Here is a 20,653-nt window from a genome sequence, read left to right on the forward strand (position 1 = left end):
TCCAACTTTCTCTGATTGCTGTTGCCAGATCAGCTTTGCAGGTTGGAGCCTTGTCATGGACCATTTTCTTCAACTTCCACCAAAGATTTTCAATTGGATTAAGATCCGGACTATTTGCAGGCCATGACATTGACCCTATGTGTCTTTTTGCAAGGAATGTTTTCACAGTTTTTGCTCTATGGCAAGATGCATTATCATCTTGAAAAATGATTTCATCATCCCCAAACATCCTTTCAATTGATGGGATAAGAAAAGTGTCCAAAATATCAACGTAAACTTGTGCATTTATTGATGATGTAATGACAGCCATCTCCCCAGTGCTTTACCTGACATGCAGCCCCATATCATCAATGACTGTGGAAATTTTCATGTTCTCTTCAGGCAGTCATCTTTATAATTCTCATTGGAACGGCACTGTCGTGTGGGCCGCCAGAAGAGGAGGTACTGCTGGCCCACCACCAGAGGGCGCCTTGCCTGAAGTGCGGGCTTCAGGCACGAGAGGGCGCTGCCGCTACGGACACAGCCGGGGGTGACAGCTGTCACTCATTATCTCCTGACAGCTGTCACTCATTCAGTCAAATTCCCACCGTTGTTGCTACTGGGTGTGCACACACCCATATCTTATTGTCTCTGCTCCTTGTCAGCAGTACCAGATCCGACCTTCGAAGACGGTGGCCACCTGGGGACTCGGGACTTGGCGGCTCCAGTATTCTCCAGGTTCGGTGGCGGAGGAAATCGTGTGGTTCCGGTTCATCTCAGGACAGACGTCTTCTATCCTCGAGCCTGCCCACACGTCACCCTTGTGATTGACTGTCTGTAAAATTTTGCATTCCTCTGTGTTGTGCTCATTCACAACAGTAAAGTGTTCATATTTGACTCTTTCATTGTCCGTTCATTTACGCCCCCTGTTGTGGGTCCGTGTCACTACACTTTCACAACAGGCACCAAACAAAAGTTCCAGCATCATCACCTTGCCCAATGCAGATTCGAGATTCATCACTGAATATGACTTTCATCCAGTCATCCACAGTCCACGATTGCTTTTCCTTAGCCGATTGTAACCTTGTTTTTTTCTGTTTAGGTGTTAATGATGCTTTTGTTTAGCTTTTCTGTATGTAAATCCCATTTCCTTTAGGCAGTTTCTTACAGTTCGGTCACAGACGTTGACTCCAGTTTCCTCCCATTCGTTCCTCATTTGTTTTGTTGTGCATTTTCGATTTTTGAGACATATTGCTTTAAGTTTTCTGTCTTGACGCTTTGATGTCTTCCTTGGTCTACCAGTGTGTTTGCCTTTAATAACCTTCCCATGTTGTTTGTATTTGGTCCAGAGTTTAGACACAGCTGACTGTGAACAACCAACATGTTTTGCAACACTGCGTGATGATTTACCCTCTTTTAAGAGTTTTATAATCCTCTCCTTTGTTTCAATTGACATCTCTCGTGTTGGAGAGATGATTCATGTCAGTCCACTTGGTGCAACAGCTCTCCAAGGTGTGATCACTGCTTTTTAGATGCAGACTAACGAGCAGATCTGATTTGATGCAGGTGTTAGTTTTGGGGATGAAAATTTACAGGGTGATTCCATAATTTATTCCTCAGAATTGAGTGAGTCCATATTTTTTTCCCTCTGCTTGGTCTAAAAAAGTAACCGTTACTGACTGCCACAATTTTTTTTCTTGATTTCTTATAGTCAATCAATTCAATCAATTTTTTTATATAGCGCCAAATCACAACAAACAGTTGCCCCAAGGCGCTTTATGTTGTAAGGCAAGGCCATACAATAATTATGTAAAACCCCTACGGTCAAAACGACCCCCTGTGAGCAAGCACTTGGCTACAGTGGGAAGGAAAAACTCCCTTTTAACAGGAAGAAACCTCCAGCAGAACCAGGCTCAGGGAGGGGCAGTCTTCTGCTGGGACTGGTTGGGGCTGAGGGAGAGAACCAGGAAAAAGACATGCTGTGGAGGGGAGCAGAGATCGATCACTAATGATTAAATGCAGAGTGGTGCATACAGAGCAAAAAGAGAAAGAAACAGTGCATCATGGGAACCCCCCAGCAGTCTACGTCTATAGCAGCATAACTAAGGGATGGTTCAGGGTCACCTGATCCAGCCCTAACTATAAGCTTTAGCAAAAAGGAAAGTTTTAAGCCTAATCTTAAAAGTAGAGAGGGTGTCTGTCTCCCTGATCTGAATTGGGAGCTGGTTCCACAGGAGAGGAGCCTGAAAGCTGAAGGCTCTGCCTCCCATTCTACTCTTGACTCTCTGGGTCAAGTGATGACTTTTTAAGTAATGGTTTAATTACTGCCACCTTAAAAGCCTGTGGTACATAGCCAACTAACAAAGACAGATTGATCATATTTAAGATCGAAGCATTAAATAATGGTAGGGCTTCCTTGAGCAGCCTGGTAGGAATGGGGCCTAATAAACATGTTGATGGTTTGGATGAAGTAACTAATGAAAATAACTCAGACAGAACAATCGGAGAGAAAGAGTCTAACCAAATACCGGCATCACTGAAAGCAGCCAAAGATAACGATACGTCTTTGGGATGGTTATGAGTAATTTTTTCTCTAATAGTTAAAATTTTGTTAGCAAAGAAAGTCATGAAGTCATTACTAGTTAAAGTTAATGGAATACTCAGCTCAATAGAGCTCTGACTCTTTGTCAGCCTGGCTACAGTGCTGAAAAGAAACCTGGGGTTGTTCTTATTTTCTTCAATTAGTGATGAGTAGAAAGATGTCCTAGCTTTACGGAGGGCTTTTTTATAGAGCAACAGACTCTTTTTCCAGGCTAAGTGAAGATCTTCTAAATTAGTGAGACGCCATTTCCTCTCCAACTTACGGGTTATCTGCTTTAAGCTACGAGTTTGTGAGTTATACCACGGAGTCAGACACTTCTGATTTAAAGCTCTCTTTTTCAGAGGAGCTACAGCATCCAAAGTTGTCTTCAATGAGGATGTAAAACTATTGACGAGATACTCTATCTCCCTTACAGAGTTTAGGTAGCTACTCTGCACTGTGTTGGTATATGGCATTAGAGAACATAAAGAAGGAATCATATCCTTAAACCTAGTTACAGCGCTTTCTGAAAGACTTCTAGTGTAATGAAACTTATTCCCCACTGCTGGGTAGTCCATCAGAGTAAATGTAAATGTTATTAAGAAATGATCAGACAGAAGGGAGTTTTCAGGGAATACTATTAAGTCTTCTATTTCCATACCATAAGTCAGAACAAGATCTAAGATATGATTAAAGTGGTGGGTGGACTCATTTACTTTTTGAGCAAAGCCAATAGAGTCTAATAATAGATTAAATGCAGTGTTAAGGCTGTCATTCTCAGCATCTGTGTGGATGTTAAAATCGCCCACTATAATTATCTTATCTGAGCTAAGCACTAAGTCAGACAAAAGGTCTGAAAATTCACAGAGAAACTCACAGTAACGACCAGGTGGACGATAGATAATAACAAATAAAACTGGTTTTTGGGACTTCCAATTTGGATGGACAAGACTAAGAGACAAGCTTTCAAATGAATTAAAGCTCTGTCTGGGTTTTTGATTAATTAATAAGCTGGAATGGAAGATTGCTGCTAATCCTCCGCCCCGGCCCATGCTACGAGCATTCTGACAGTTAGTGTGACTCGGGGGTGTTGACTCATTTAAACTAACATATTCATCCTGCTGTAACCAGGTTTCTGTAAGGCAGAATAAATCAATATGTTGATCAATTATTATATCATTTACCAACAGGGACTTAGAAGAGAGAGACCTAATGTTTAATAGACCACATTTAACTGTTTTAGTCTGTGGTGCAGTTGAAGGTGCTATATTATTTTTTCTTTTTGAATTTTTATGCTTAAATAGATTTTTGCTGGTTATTGGTAGTCTGGGAGCAGGCACCGTCTCTACGGGGATGGGGTAATGAGGGGATGGCAGGGGGAGAGAAGCTGCAGAGAGGTGTGTAAGACTACAACTCTGCTTCCTGGTCCCAACCCTGGATAGTCACGGTTTGGAGGATTTAAGAAAATTGGCCAGATTTCTAGAAATGAGAGCTGCTCCATCCAAAGTGGGATGGATGCCGTCTCTCCTAACAAGACCAGGTTTTCCCCAGAAGCTTTGCCAATTATCTATGAAGCCCACCTCATTTTTTGGACACCACTCAGACAGCCAGCAATTCAAGGAGAACATGCGGCTAAACATGTCACTCCCGGTCCAATTGGGGAGGGGCCCAGAGAAAACTACAGAGTCCGACATTGTTTTTGCAAAGTTACACACCGATTTAATGTTAATTTTAGTGACCTCCGATTGGCGTAACCGGGTGTCATTACTGCCGACGTGAATTACAATCTTACCAAATTTACGCTTAGCCTTAGCCAGCAGTTTCAAATTTCCTTCAATGTCGCCTGCTCTGGCCCCCGGAAGACAATTGACTATGGTTGCTGGTGTCGCTAACTTCACATTTCTCAAAACAGAGTCACCAATAACCAGAGTTTGATCCTCGGCGGGTGTGTCGTCGAGTGGGGAAAAACGGTTAGAAATGTGAACGGGTTGGCGGTGTACACGGGGCTTCTGTTTAGGGCTATGCTTCCTCCTCACAGTCACCCAGTCGGCCTGCTTTCCCGGCTGCTCGGGATCTGCCAGAGGGGAACTAACGGCGGCTAAGCTACCTTGGTCCGCACCGACTACAGGGGCCTGGCTAGCTGTAGAATTTTCCACGGTGCGGAGCCGAGTCTCCAATTCGCCCAGCCTGGCCTCCAAAGCTACGAATAAGCTACACTTATTACAAGTACCGTTACTGCTAAAGGAGGCCGAGGAATAACTAAACATTTCACACCCAGAGCAGAAAAGTGCGGGAGAGACAGGAGAAGCCGCCATGCTAAATCGGCTAAGAGCTAGTAGCTACGCTAAGCTAGCGGATTCCTAAAAACACGCAAAGTGAATAATGTGTAAATAATTTAGAGGTGATTCAGCAGAAGGAGTGCTTTAGTTAAGGCACGTAAAGATTACACTGGGAAACAAATCGTAATCTAGATAACTAGATCAATCTAACTGCGCAGATTAAACAGCTAACAGATACAGAAAAACACCGCTGTGCTCCGGAACAGGAAGTGATACAATACCGCAATACAATACTTTCTGGCTTTAGTGTTTCTTAAAGCCAGAAAGTTGCCATTTGAAATGACTTTAGTTTTGTGTCATGTCTGTGATCTGCTTTTTTTTCTACAAAATTAAACTGAACATCCTCCAAGGCCGGTGATTCCATAATTATTGCCAGGGGTTGTATAGACAATTTAGTCACCAATTCACCTGCATGTCTTTGGAAATGGGAGGAAGCCACAGCACCCAGAGAGAATCCACACAAACATGGGAAGAACAATGCCAATTCCACACAGAAAGGACCTGGAGACTATTTCAGCATTTACTGGGTGAGGGGCAGGGTACACCCTGGACAGGCCACCAATCTATTGCAAGGCCACATATAGACAAAAGACATTCACACCTACAGTTCAATTTAAAGTTTCCAATTCACCTAACCTGTATTTGGAAGTAGGAGGAAGATAGAGCACCCCCGATGGAATCTGTAGAAATATGGGAAGAACATGGAAACTACACACAAAGGACCATGTCCAAAGCAAGCTCAGGACCTTCTCGTTGTGAGTAAGCCACCATGCTGCCTGCTATGTCATTAAAATAGATAACTTAAAAAAAACAAAAAACAAAAATCCATTTACTTTTTTGTTTGTGTCTACATTGCTGCAAAAAATGTACAAATTCTGTTTAAGGGTAGGGCCAATATTTTCACCATTTGGCATGATAATTGCATTGTTAGTTATTGTGTAGTGGTAATCCTTTCAAAAGGGCAAACAAACAAGTGAACATTTTGCCTCCTTTGTGAAGATCACAACAAAAGTCTATTATTATATAACAAGTATAGCTATCAATATAGCTACAAACAAACATCAGGCCGATTAAGCAGGATAACATTTATAACAAAAGATCTGCTCACCGCAGTTGCAAGATATTTTGAGTCTGCGGAGAAGGTGATGTGCTGAATGCTGTCCTGAGTGCAATGAAAACACTCCTCTGGATCACTCTGTAAAGTATCTGGATTAAGTATGCAAACAGCTCCACTGTCAAAGCCAACAGCCAGGTACAATCCTGTTCAGAGACATCGTAATGTTAAGTAGCAGAAGCTGAGTAATACAGAGTATTGTTTACAACTACAAACGAAATATTTATAGCTGCTTACCTTGAGGGTCAAATGTGAGACACTGAATCTTTGACTCTGATTTAAAGACAGTGCTGCTGACGATCAGTTTACTGTTATAATCCCACATTTTTAAACTGCCACTGTGGCTGCCTGTGGCCACAACAGTCTGTTTGGGATGACAGGCCAATGCATGCAGAGGCTCACAGTGCTTATTAAAGAGGATCTGAGGGCTCCTCGACGGCATCTTCACATGCACTACTGTGAAGCTGACTGTGGTCACGACAAAGTCCCTGCAGAAAGGGAGTGGTCTACTTAGCAAATGTGCAGGATGATGGAGTAGACTGGGGACAACACCAATCACATTTCTGTTACCTGATAATAAAAGGTCTGTCACTCAGAATGCAATCCTCCAGATATTCCTTTGTGCAATCCTTGGACATGGAGATGGACGCAATAGCATCCAGGTTGGATTCAGTGTACGAAATAAGGCACCTGAAGTTTTCGTCATAAAAGGTGATGTGGCCGAGAGCATCACCAGTTATGATAAAGCTGTGCTTCAAACAACAAAAAATAAAAACACATTAGACACCAACAACTACAAGACAACAGGGAATATATCCAGATCAGCACACCTTTCAGTTACTGTGAGAGCAGTGATCGGATCGTTGTGGAGCTTTATGGTCTGGCTGGATTTTCTGGCAAGGCTCTGACATGCGCCATTGTGCCCCATCACATATGACATTTCCCACACCAACATTTCCCCTCTCGCAGTAGCTGTTAGGGCCTGAGGGTGCTTCATGTGGAACGCAGACTGGCTGAATGATCCCACGGCCTTGTTAGAAGTTTGAAGAGTTAGGATAACCATGGGTAAAAGGCTGCAATCAACTAGTCCAAATGAAACAATTTAAGACATTTATCAAGTTAGCCGCTCACAAAAAAGAGAAAGGAAGATTGCTGGACATTATGGAAAATATTTTTACCTCATCAAGCACAGAAGAAAAGTATTCAAGATTCTCCTCAATCTAAAAAAGGATAATTATAGAAATCTGCATGAACATTTAACATCTGTAGTTTTTAGTCCAAATGTCAGAAGCAGCAGCACATACCCTGCTGTAAAATAGCACATGTTGTTTATTGTGACTGAGCAGCTGAGTGCTATCATTTGGATTGAAAATGATGGAATTCTGAAAAAGAATTCAAGTTTCACCACTTAGTCTCCTCAATGTCATATTCTTAAATAATCTGATGACTAATGTGAGAAAAAGAACAAAAACTTACTTGAAAACCATGCTGAGGACTCAGTTTAGTAAACCACAAAGGTTTTTCTGTTTCATGTGTCCAGTCCCAAATACACACAAACTGTGAAAAGATCAATCTGGTCACAAATAAGGAGTTACAGTGTAATGCAGTGATTGTCATTTTTTAACCCTCTGAAGTTGAATGACGGGCCCTTGCATGAAAAGTCACATGACCTAATTAAGCTGACGTAACACTCAATCTGCTGCACTCTGAGGATCCCTTTAAATGTGTTGAATGTGGAGACTTCAACCTTTATGGCACTTTTTAAATTTTGTTAATAGGTCTAGTATAACTTACCTATATGCATTTTTTATGTCATGCATTTTCATGAATATTATTGTAATTTTGCACTGCGCGTTTATGTACACACACGCAGCCAAAAGGTTGATTTCCTTCTCTACTGCAGCAGCGACAGTGGTGGGAAGAAATATGACTCCTTCTTCCTCATTGGTTGGCTGGCTCGTGAATTTTCCACCAATCAGAAGTCACTAACCCCACATGTGTTCGCTATCCCCACGTGTGTTTGATCACAGTCCGCCCACCCCACATGGGTCTGATTGTGTGGTCGCTTTCTGTTTATTTGTGGTGGTAAGCGTGTGGTTAGTGTTTTGTTGTTGTTTGGGTTTTTTTTTTTTTTTGTAAAAATGAGGTGTTTTATGAATGTGGAGCAAGCGCTTGAGTTATTTTTTGAACTGGAGGAAGACGGCGCGTGCAGCGCATCATCAGAGTCTGAAACAGACAGTGAGGATTCTGGTGCTGAAAGAGATGATCCCTCTTTTTTTTGGAGGAGCAACCAAAGCAGGTAGATCCACCAACGTGTGCATGGAGATCTGAACAGAGGTTCGGAGTGCACGCTTCTGTTTCCAGATCCAGATCTCCGCTCGGACGCGCAGCAGAGACACGTCCCAGCGCTAACTGCTGGAACACGGAGGAGGATGCAGACACCGCTCCAGCAGTAAGCAGATTTCAGCCTCGGAGAACACCAGGAGTCCAGGTTGATACACTTTCCACCCAAAGTCCAAAACACGTTTTTCTTTTATTTTCTGCAACTGACACAATTAGAGCAATCTGCACCAACACCAATAAAATTGCTGCAAAAAACAAGGCATTAGGGAAAAAATACAAATGGACAGACATCAAAATGGAAGATCTGTACAAATTTTTTTTTGGACTTCTGATATACATGTCATTGGTGTCTCAACCAAGTCTCCAGGACTACTGGAAACAAAATAATATTTTGTCTGTGCCCAGCAAAAGTAATGACAGATTTCGATCGATATTCTGGAACATCCACCTAAATGATCCAGATAAGAATGTAGAAAATGATAGAAAAAAGGGAACACCAGCTCATGATAAACTGTTTCAAGTCAGGCCTCTTTATGATAATATCCTCAGTGCCTGCCAGGCTTATTACCACCCGATGAGGGAGCTGGCAGTGGATGAAAGGATGGTGGTGACGAAGGCAAAAACTGGAACGATTCAAGCCACCAAAATGGGGTATGAAACTTTTTGAGTTGGCTGTTTCAAGTAATGGCTACACACTCAAGTTCACCATTTACACTGGCAAGACTGTGACCACAAGTGAGCATGTGCTGTCATACAATGTGGTCATGAACCTGATCCAGCCATCCTCGCTTGGTACTGGGTACCACATTTACATGGACAATTTTTACAGGAGTCCCAAACTGTTCATGGACCTGGCTAACATGAAGTTTGGCACATACAGGGAGAACAGATGAGGATTCCCCAGAGGGAGGGCAAATGCTCTCACAAAAAAATCTGAAAGAGGATCTATAAGATGGATAAAAGAGGGGCCTCTGGTGTTTGTAAAGTGAATGGACACACGGGGGTGTCTGTGTGCTCCACCATCCATCATGCGTTTTTGGGTGAGACAGTGCGGAGAAGGGTGAAGGATGAGAAGGATGGACACTGGACGGTGAAATACATTCCCTGTCCTACCCCAGTGTTGGCTTATAATAAAAAACATGGGTGGAGTCAACCTATCTGACCAGCTCATCCAGTACTACTCCACCCATTGGAAAACTGCACGCTAGTACAGGACAGTGTTGCTGCACTTCGTTGACATTGCAACCACAAATGCATTCATCTTGCATCGTGAGATCAGCAGTGTCAAGCAAGCACAGCCCGTGACACACAAGGACTTTATAGTGGAGCTGGTGTGTCAACTGTGTGGCACAGACAAAAGAGGTGCCCCACAGAACAGGAGCCAGAACCACGTTAGTGTGCCAATTGTGACAGGCACAGATCCTCGCCAAAAACCCACAAAAAGCAGATTTAGGTGCCAATGGTGCCTTCAGGTGGACAAGAGGAGTGACACACCGTGGAAGTGTCAGGCCCCTCTGTGTTGTGTTGTACAGTAATTGTTTTTTTGAGTGGCACAAATAATTTCTGTTACATCTTATTTTCACATCTGATTGTTTTGTAAATAGTTTAGCATTAGCATTTCCTGCACTATATTTTTTTGAAATGTACAATTTATATTTACATTCTAAATCTTATTGTTATATCTGGTTTGTAAATAATTGTACAAAAAACGGCTGAAACATTTCCTGCATTTATGTAAATAGTTGTATTTAACTTTGTTTTTGCTACATTTGTACATATGTTTTTGAAATTTAGAATTTATATTTACATTTTAAGTTATGAAAATGGTTCGATAAACGAGTTTGTGGTTTTCAGTAAAAAAAAAAAACTTTTTACTACTTGGATTTTATGTTTTTGTGTGATTTTAGGTTCACTGTGTTAATACAGTAGGTCAGAATGAATGAGAAACTGTAACGTCACACAGGTGAGATTGTGCTGAAAAAAATGACACCAAACAAGGCTAGGTAAACACTTTTTAAAGGTAAATTATAAAGGTAAAACCAAAAGTAATAAAAAAAAGCCAATTATACCCTGGACTCCAGAGGGTTAATCAAGCTTTGAAAAAGTTATAGCCACTATGTATCTTTGAGAATGAGCTTCTGAACCATAACAATCAATGATAACCTTTAACGATAGGCCTGCAAAATATTTATTTTGTTTCATCTTTAATGACAACCACTCTTCATCATACATTTGATATTTATAAGCTTTTCAATAATTTTGTAGCATCTTTTCTTTGTGAATTTGTTTGTTATTGTGCCCATGAGTTTAAAGATCCCCATGAGACCAGAAAAATCACTTAATCCCCAAGTTGCTCCTGTTCTGCAGTGAGTGCCTTGCATAGCAGCACCATAACGTGTTTGTAAATGAATGAGTGAATGTGAGGCATCACTCTGAAGCACTCTGACCATAAAAGCTCTATACAAATGCAGTTAATTTAACTCTTTTTTTCCTTTGTTTATTGAGATCTTCAACACCAGTATTTATTATAACTGTACGTTATTATAACTGTACCTTTACATTATTTATCAGTATTATAAAAACCAACATCAAATACAGTGCAGTAAAATAAGTTGTGAAATAGAGATTTCAATAATCATATTTCAGTGCTATTGTCAGGGATTGACGGTGGGGTTGGTTTTCTGTTTTGTTTTTGGTCAGTTTGGTTATCTTCCTTTTGTTCATGTATGCTTTGCTTTGTGTTCCTTTTCTGGTTGGGGTGTGTCTGTTGCTGTCTCTGTCTCTGGCCACGTCCTGTTTCTGGTTCCTTCCTTGCACACCTGTCCTGGATTTGCTGACTGGCTTCTGCGGTATATATGCTCACTGTCAGTGTTTGTTCCTCGCCAGATTGATGCGCCCAGTGCCTTCTCTCCAGCTCTTGACCTTGTGTTTTCTAGTATTGCCTGCTTCGTGTTTTCGACCTCCTGCCTGCCTGACCCGACCACGACTAGCCTTATGATCCTTGTACTGCTGCTGAGCCTTTTGGACTGTCTATCCGTGTACCGACCCTCGCTTTCCGCATTAAAACCGTTCTACATCAAGAGCTGCCTGTGTGAGCCTCGCATTTGTGTCCTCCCACTCTCACCTGTCAGGTCAATCTGGCCAACGATGGACACAGCGGGCTCCGATCTGTTCCAGTTGGCGGTACGCCATCACAGCCAGCAAATCTCCGATCTGTTCCAGTTGGCGGTACGCCATCACAGCCAGCAAATCGCTCAGCAGGAAGACAAGCTCTCTGCGCTCAGCGCTGGGTTTAGCGAGCTTGCTAAATGCCAGGACGAGTTTATATCGTCTGTAAGCGCACAGATGAGCTGGCTTCTGTCCCGTCTGGATCCACAGGCTACGTCGGATGCGGCCACCGGGAGTCCTAACCCCCCGCCAGGGCCGCCATCCGCCTCACCGGCAACGGCGTCCACACCAATCGTGTGCAACCAGTTATCACGCCCAGAACACTTCTCAGGCGAATCAGGGAACGTCAAGCCGTTTATCACCCAGTGCGAACTACATTCTGAATTGATGTCACCCATGTTCCCCACAGACAGAACGAAAATAGCTTACATAATAACTCACCTGACCGGATGAGCCGCTGCCTGGGCCACAGCCGAATGGGAGCGCCAGTCACCGTCTTGTGCTTCACTCCTGGCGTTCACCTCGGCACTCGAACAAGTTTTCCAGCATACTGTCTTCCGGGATGGGAAGCGGCATGGTCCTTGTTGAAGGTGAAGCAGGGGGGCCGCTGGGTCACGGATTACGCCATCGACTTCCGTATCCTGGTGGCGAAGAGTGAGTGGAACCCAACCGCCCTGCTCAATGTGTTTTTTCAGGGTCTGTTGGCTGAGATCCAGGAGCAGTTGATCACCATCGATTTGCCGGGGGACCTGGATGGTTTGATCGCACTCGCCATCCGCACTGATCGACGACTGCAGGACCGTCCATGCTGTGGGATCCATACAGATCACCGGTAAAACGCCCCGCCTCCTTCACCCCCTCCTGGACGGATCCATCTCCACACAGCACCGACGAGACGATGCAACTAGGGCGCATGCGCCTAAATCCAGCAGAACGACAGCGCCGCTGTGTGGACAACCTCTGTTTTTACTGTGGACAGTCTGGACATTTAATTGCTGAGTTTCAAGCCAGGGGTATCACCGTGCGGTCAAGAATGGAGTTGCAGGTGAGTCTAAATTCCATTTCCTCAGTTTCAACTCATAACATAATTCCAGCTAAAATCATTTCTGATCACACTTCCATTGATGTTTCGGCGTTTGTTGATTCAGGTTCAGATGCCAATTTAATTCTGTCTTCTCTCGCCAGGGACCTTCGCCTTAAGCTGTATAAGATTTCTCGCCCTCGGGTGGTACGTGCTGTTGATGGCCACGTACTGGGCCAAATCACTCACCGCACTCAATCTGTAAAATTACAAACCTCTCAGACACACATTGAAGCAATCAGTTTTCATGTAATGGAAAGGATGACTCACTCGCTCATACTGGGGCACCCCTGAATCCAAAGACACAGGCCTAACATTGATTGGGTGAAGGGAGAAATTATTTCTTGGAGTCCAGCCTGTAATAATTATTGTTTGCAAAGCCAAGAAAGCACCCAACAGGGTTTTAATCCGGATCTCGCCAGAGTTCCCGAATGCTACCATGACCTAGCCGCAGTGTTTAGTAAAGCTAAAGCTAAATCGTTACCGCTGTATCAAAGTTACAACTGCGCTATAGAGCTACTTCCCGGTGCGAGCCCACCACTGGGAAAACTCTTCTCCTTGTCTGAACCTGAACGTCACCCAATGAATGCATACATCCAGGAGTCCGTAGCGGCCGGACTGATACGACCGTCATCCTCACCTGCAGGGGCAGGCTTCTTTTTTGTGGAGAAGAAAGACAAGACCCTCCGTCCCTGCATCAATTACCGCAGTATAAACAATATTACTATGAAAATTCGTTATCCCTTGCCTCTTATTTCTTCCGCTTTTGAATTATTAGATGGAGCTGCCATTTTCACCAAACTCGATCTTCGTAACGCTTATCATTTGGTCCGTATTAAAGAAGGGGACGAGTGGAAGACAGCTTTTAATACACCATCTGGACACTATGAGTACTTTGTGATGCCGTTCGGCTTGACAAACGCACCCGCAGTGTTCCAAAATCTTGTTAACGACGCACTGAGAGAATATTTGAACAAGTACGTCTTTGTTTATCTGGATGATATCCTCATCTTTTCTCCTGATCTGGCAACACACACCCAACACGTTCGCACCGTCTTGCAAACACTGCTTCAGAATGACCTTTATGTAAAAGCAGAAAAATGTGATTTCCATAAACCCACTGTATCCTTTTTAGGGTTCAAAATCTCAAAAGGGGAGATCGGGATGGACCCCGAGAAAGTTTCAGCAGTACGTGACTGGGCCACTCCCATTTCCCGCAAAGAGTTACAACGGTTTTTGGGTTTTGCAAATTTCTATCGCAAATTTATCCGTAACTTCAGTACAGTCGCAGCCCCACTACATAACGCCACCTCTTCGTGTGGACACCGGAGTGCAACGAAGCGTTCAAAACCCTAAAGCATCGCTTTACCGTGGCCCCCGTGCTGCACCTCCCTGACCCAGCCCGACAGTTCGTGGTGAAGGTCGATGCCTCTAATGTGGGGGTAGGGGCGATTTTGTCCCAGAGAAGCCCCTCCAACCATAGGCTCCACCCATGTGCCTTTTTGTCCAAGAAGTTATCCCCAGCTGAACACAATTATGGCATCGGTGACCGCAAACTGTTAGCTGTAAAGGTGGCCTTGGAGGAATGGCGGCACTGGTTGGAGTGGGCACAATTACCTTTCGTTGTGTACACCGATCACAAGAACTTAGGATATCTCAAGACTGCCAAACGACTCAATTCTCGCCAGGCCCGGTGGGCCATATTTTTTAGTCATTTTAATTTCACCCTGTCTTATCGTCCAGGAAGTAGAAATGGTAAAACTGATGCTCTATCCCGTCAGGGGGACTCAATAGAGGAGTCTGCGGACCCGGATACTATCCTGCCTAAGACATGTTTTGTTTCTGCTATCACTTGGGACATCGAGGCAAGGATTAAGTCCACGTTAGGCGATGCACCGGTTCCCGCAGGCTGTCCTCAGGACAAGCTTTTTGTTCCGGTTTCCCATAGGAGAGAAACTATACAGTGGTGTCACGAAAATTGAATATATAATCATCCAGGAATCAAGAAAACTCTTTTCACAGTGCAACAAAGATTCTGGTGGCCCGGGCTCGTTAGGGATGTTACGGAGTATGTTAATGCCTGTCACGTATGTGATATGTACAAGTCATCAAATCATCCACCCGCTGGAGCTTTGTTACCGTTGCCTGTTCCAACTCACCCCTGGACACATATCACGATGGATTTTGTGACCGGCTTCCCGTCTTCGAAGGGGCATACAGTCATAATGATGGTAGTAGACCGCCTTTCTAAAATGGTTCATTTCATTCCATTGAAGAAATTACCATCCGCCAAAGAGACCGCAGAGGTTATGCTGAACCAGGTGTTTAAGTTACACGGGCTACCGCAGGACATAGTGTCTGATCGGGGTCCACAGTTTACATCTCATTTTTGGAGGGAATTCTGCCGTCTCCTTGGGGTGACTAGTAATCTCACCTCGAGCTATCATCCACAGGCCAACGGGCAGATGGAACGGCTGAACCAAGAACTGGAAAAAGGACTCCGGATTCTCACCTGCCGCCATCCCGCAACCTGTTCAGACCAGCTTCTGTGGATCGAACTCGCTCACAACAGTCTGCCCTCGAGTTCCACTAGTTTTGCCCCGTTTCATGTTGTTTATGGTCATCAACCCTCGCTATTTCCTACTATCGATCTCGACTCCAGGATTCCCTCCGCCCTACATTTGATTCTTCGTTGCCGTCAGACCTGGGACTGGGCCCGTTCAGCCTTATTACGTTCTTTGTTGGCATACAAGTCTGCCGCTGATTGCAGACGTTCAGTGGCTCCGTCGTACTCTCCAGACCAGAAGGTTTGGCTGTCGACGCGTCACCTGGCCCTTAGGGACGTTCCTAAAAAATTGGGTCCCAGGTTCGTTGGTCCCTTCCCTATTACCAAGGGCATTAATCTGTTTTCTGTTCGTCTTCGCCTTCCCCGGTCCATGCGCGTACACCCTACTTTTCATGTCAGTCAAATCAAACCCGTCCGGTCCAGCACGCTGTGCCCTCCTGCCCTTCCCCTGCCGTCCGCCCGGTGTGTGGATGGTGGCCCTGTTTTTGCTGTGCATCGGCTTGTGGCTTCTCGCCGTCGCGGTCGTGGTTTCCAGTATTTGGTGGATTGGGAGGGTTATGGCCCTGAGGAGCAGTCGTGGGTTCCCTCCCGTTTTGTTTTGGACCCCGGTCTGATCCGCGAGTTCCATGCTGCTCATCCCTCTTCCCCTGGGCCGCCGGGGGTCGGCCGTGGCGGGGGGTACTGTCAGGGATTGACGGTGGGGTTGATTTTGAAAAGATAGTATAGTGAATTTACATTTCAAATTAATTGTCTCACTAACAAAGGTAACTACATCTTTATCCAAACAGACTGTCTAGAAACCAGTGGAACCATTGTTCTGTTTTTTTGTTTGTTTGTTTTCTTGTTTTGGGCGGGAACAATAAAGAAAACCAGTGTTTTATTTTAAACATCAGTACTACAGAACTGTTTTAAACATTTTAGTGAATTTGTTAGACAATCAGGCTGTTGCACTCACCTGAATTTCTCCAGCACCAAGAGTTACCAAATGTTTTGCATCACCTGAAAATGCCATTGCAATTACACCACCCTCAGGGTGGCTATCAAACAGGGTACACACTGGAATGCTGTAAGATTTAACACACTTGTTATAATGAAGACAATACATAAATACATACATAAATACATGTTCATACATAAAACATGAAGAATCAAGATATACCCGGAGTAGGAATCCCATATCATCACCATGCAGTTCTGCCCCTTGTCGGCTGTTGCAATCCACCGTCTCTCTTCACTTACACACAAACATGAGATGCAGCTATGGTGACCCTGAAAATACAGATGTGCACGATCATGGGCTGCTAAAAGCCAACATGCCAAACGTCATATAATCGTATGTTAACCAGAGCACCATTTTATTAGAGGTCTGCTGTGTCTCAGGTTCAACAAGTCCAAAACTAAAGCTGCAGCTTACTGTTACCTGGAGTAAGTGCTGGGAGTTTGAGGTGTGATTGTATATGACCCCAAGATGAGCTGCAGCATATACAACCACTAACTCATCATGGTCTTGCAGACTGATCACAGGGACAACACCATTCATCCCATACACCCATTCTGGTGACTGCAATGATGAACAATAAAAAGATAAAAAATTAAATAATTTTATTTATATACAACAGTTCATGAATGAGGTGCAACTCAGAGTACATAACATAAACATAAAAATCAAATATCCAAATACAAAAGGAAAACAAGATTTAAATAACAAAATACAAAAAAGCATAGGATGCAATTTGACAAACTATTAAAGTAATACTGAAACAAGAGCTGGTCTCTAATATCTGAGGTCACATTTCATGTTGTATTGAATTTATGTAAAGTAATAGACATTTGTTTTTATATAACGGCTGAGTGGATCTTTGTCATTTGATTAGTGCTTTGTATGTCACGTGACATGTTGGGAAAGTGAATGCACGGATCCACGCTAGGGGGCGTAAATGAACAGTCAACAGGATTACAAATAAATAACAATTTATTATGCAAAAGTGCAACACAAAACCAAATATGCTGAGTCCAATTAACAACAATATGGTGATGCGTGGGCAGGCCCGAGGGTAGGAGACGCCTATCCAGAGAAGAGCCGGGACCCACGAAGTTCCACTGCCAACAGAGGCCTGCAATACACCAGAGCCGCCAAGTCCTGATTCCCCAGGTGGCCACTGCTCGAGGCTGTCAGACCCGGTACTGCTGGCAGGAGCAAAAACAGGTTAAGGTGGGTGTGTGTGCACCCAGCAAACAGTCAGCAACTCACAGAAATCCTCCTGAATGAATAAATCCAGATACTCCCAGAGTGCAGAGGAAAACTGGAGAACGTGCAGTGTCAATGGTTATACTCAGTAAGTCAGAAGTGAGGAGTGGAGACGCCAACTCCTCCAACTTCCACAAACTCGGCTACAAGCTGCAAGTATAAGTCACAATTGCAAAGACTTCAGTAACAATGAATGTGCGTACAGCACAAAACGGCTGAGTAGGTTTACCTGTATGGTAAGCTGATAACTCGGCAGAGTTATGGTGTCTCTCCCAGGCTTTTACGGAAGGTGATGATGATAAACAGCTGACAGCCTAACAGTGCGCACCTGGAGACATCAACCAGCCCGTGCGCCCTCTAAGGGCCAAGAAGTGTCATTGTGGCAGGGCGCCATCTGGTGGTGGGCCAGCAGTACCTCCTCTTCAGGCGGCCCAGACAACAGGACCCCCCCTCAACGAGCGCCTCCTGGCGCTCGACCCGGCTTGTCGGCATGTTCCCGGTAGAAATCCGCCAGGAGGGCGGGATCCAAAATGAAGCTCCTCTTCACCCAGGAGCGTTCCTCCGGTCCATATCCCTCCCAGTCTACCAGATACTGGAAACCCCGACCCCTCCGTCGAACATCCAAGAGCTTCCTCACAGTCCAGCCTGGTTCTCCATCGACGATCCGGGCAGGAGGCGGCGCCGGTCTGGGGGTGCAGAGGTCTGAGGTGTGGTACGGCTTGATGCAGCAAACGTGGAACACCGGGTGAATCCGCAGTGAAGCAGGGAGCTTGAGCTTCACTGCGGCGGGGCTGATCACCTTGATGATCCTATATGGTCCAATGAAACGGTCAGTCAGTTTTGGGGAGTCCGTGTGTAGAGGAATGTTCTTGGTAGATAGCCAAACCTCCTGACCTGGCTGGTAAGCAGGGGCCGGGGCTCGTCGGCGGTCCGCATGGTCCTTAGCCTGCGTCCTGGCTTTCAGGAGAGCAGAGCGGGCTTTCTTCCACACCAGACGGCATCTCCTGAGGTGGGCCTGGACCGAGGGCACCTCGACCTCTCCCTCAACAGCCGGAAACAATGGGGGCTGGTACCCCAAACAGACCTCGAACTGGGAGAGGCCGGTAGCGGATGAGACTTGGCTATTATGTGCATACTCGATCCAGGCCAGGTGGTGGCTCTAGGCCGTCGGGTGCGCAGATGTGACACATCGGAGGGCTTGTTCCAGATCTTGGTTAGACCGCTCCGCTTGACCGTTAGTCTGAGGGGGGTACCCGGACGACAGGCTCACCGTGGCCCCCAGCTCCCTGCAAAAGCTCTTCCAGACCTGCGAGGAGAACGGAGGACCACGATCCGAGACGATGTCCGTGGGGATACCATGCAGACGCACGACATGCTAGACCAGGAGGTCTGCAGTCTCCTGGGCAGTCGGGAGCTTCGGGAGGGCCATGAAGTGGGCCGCCTTGGAGAACCGGTCCACTATCGTCAGGATGATTGTCTTCCCCTGGGAGGCAGGGAGACCCGTGACGAAGTCCAGTCCGATGTGGGACCAGGGGCGATGAGGCACATGCAATGGCTGGAGAAGCCCCTTCTCCGGTTGGTGTGTTGCCTTGTCCCTGGCGCAGGTGGTGCAGGCCCGGATGTAGTCCCTGGTGTCGGCTTCGACTGACACCCACCAGAACCGCTGTCGGACCACTGCCACGGTTCTTCGCACCCCCGGATGGCAGGAGCGCTAGGAACTATGGCAGAAGTCCAATACGGCAGTCCGAGCGTCCGGTGGGACGTACAGCCTGTTGGGAGGACCACCTCCGGGATCCGGATGTCGCGTCAGGGCCTCCCTGACCACTTCCTCCACGTCCCACGTGAGGGCTGCGACGATAGTGGATTCTGGTATGATGGTGTCCGGTGGGTCCAACAGCCTTGCTCCAACTTCCTCTTCGTGCACCCGGGACAGTGCGTCAGACCGGGTGTTCTTGGTCCTGGGGCAATAGGTGATTTTGAAGTTGAAGCGACCAAAAAACAGTGACCATCGGGCTTGTCTGTGGTTCAGACACTTAGCGGTCTGGATGTATTCCAGGTTCCGATGGTCCGTGAGAACCACAAATGGGACCACAGCTCCCTCCAACAGATGTCTCCACTCCTCGAGGGCCTCTTTCACCGCCGGGAGTTCCTGATTGCCAACGTCATAGTTCCGTTCTGCGGGGTCAACCTGTGGGAGAAGTAAGCACAGGGGTGGAGAACACTATCAGACTCCCTGCTCTGGGACAGCACGGCTCCTAGGCTCCTATCCCTGAGTCAGAGGCATCCACTTCAACAATAAACTGGTGGTTAGGATCGGGCTGCACCAGAACTGGTGCAGTCGAAAACCGGTGTTTCAACTCCCTAAACGCGGCTTCGCACTGATCCGACCAGGTGAAGGGGACTTTTGTGGAGGTCAGGGCTGTAAGGGCTACCTGACTATAGCCCTTGATGAACCTCCTGTAAAAATTGGCGAACCCTAGGAACTGTTGCAGCTTCCTACGATTTACCAGTTGGGGCCAATCTCTCACCGCAGCTACCTTAGCCAGATCGGGTGCGACGGAGTTGGAGGAGATGATAAACCCCAGGAAGGACAAAGAAGTGCGGTGGAACTCACACTTCTCGGCCTTCACAAACAGCCGCTTCTCCAATAACCGCTGAAGGACCTGACGGACATGCTTAACATGAGTCTCAGAGTCCGGGGAGAAGATGAGGATATCGTCTAGATATACAAAGACGAATCGGTGCAGGAAATCCCGCAGAACGTCCTTAACCAAAGCTTGGAACGTCGCAGAGGCGTTGGTGAGGCCAAACAGCATGACCAGGTACTCAAAGTGACCTAAGGGGGTGTTAAATGCCGTCTTCCATTCATCTCCCTTCTGTATCCGAACCAAATGGTAAGCATTCCTAAGATCCAGTTTTGTGAAAATTTTGGCTCCATGCAGGGGCGTGAACACTGAATCCAATAGAGGTAACTGGTATCGGTTGCGAACCGTGATCTCGTTCAGCCCTCTATAATCAATGCATGGACGGAGTCCGCCGTCCTTCTTGCCCACAAAAAAGAAACCTGCACCTAACGGGGATGAAGGATTACGGATTAGCCCGGCAGCTAATGAGTCCCGGATGTAGGTCTTCATTGATTCGCGTTCAGGACGTGAGAGGTTGTACAGCCTGCTGGACGGATACTCAGCGCCTGGAACCAAATCAATGGCACAATCATAAGGTCGGTGCGGGGGC

The 20,653-nt window shown here is 45.9% G+C and overlaps 1 protein-coding gene across 1 annotated transcript in view; it reads right to left on the reverse strand.

The window, feature by feature from the left end:
- The window catches only part of cfap251 (cilia and flagella associated protein 251), an 81,460-nt gene that overhangs the window by 45,189 nt on the left and 15,618 nt on the right, over window positions 1–20,653 (reverse strand). The window contains exons 2-11 of the mRNA XM_034170382.1: window positions 16,592–16,732; window positions 16,331–16,440; window positions 16,127–16,235; window positions 7,490–7,570; window positions 7,318–7,395; window positions 7,192–7,233; window positions 6,844–7,043; window positions 6,584–6,760; window positions 6,251–6,501; window positions 6,008–6,159 (exon numbers count right to left, since the gene is read on the reverse strand). Coding sequence (XP_034026273.1) covers window positions 6,008–6,159; window positions 6,251–6,501; window positions 6,584–6,760; window positions 6,844–7,043; window positions 7,192–7,233; window positions 7,318–7,395; window positions 7,490–7,570; window positions 16,127–16,235; window positions 16,331–16,440; window positions 16,592–16,732 — 1,341 coding nt within the window. The remainder of the gene's footprint in view (window positions 1–6,007; window positions 6,160–6,250; window positions 6,502–6,583; window positions 6,761–6,843; window positions 7,044–7,191; window positions 7,234–7,317; window positions 7,396–7,489; window positions 7,571–16,126; window positions 16,236–16,330; window positions 16,441–16,591; window positions 16,733–20,653) is intronic.

This window comes from Thalassophryne amazonica, chromosome 5, assembly GCF_902500255.1.
Source record: "Thalassophryne amazonica chromosome 5, fThaAma1.1, whole genome shotgun sequence".
Taxonomy (NCBI): domain Eukaryota; kingdom Metazoa; phylum Chordata; class Actinopteri; order Batrachoidiformes; family Batrachoididae; genus Thalassophryne; species Thalassophryne amazonica.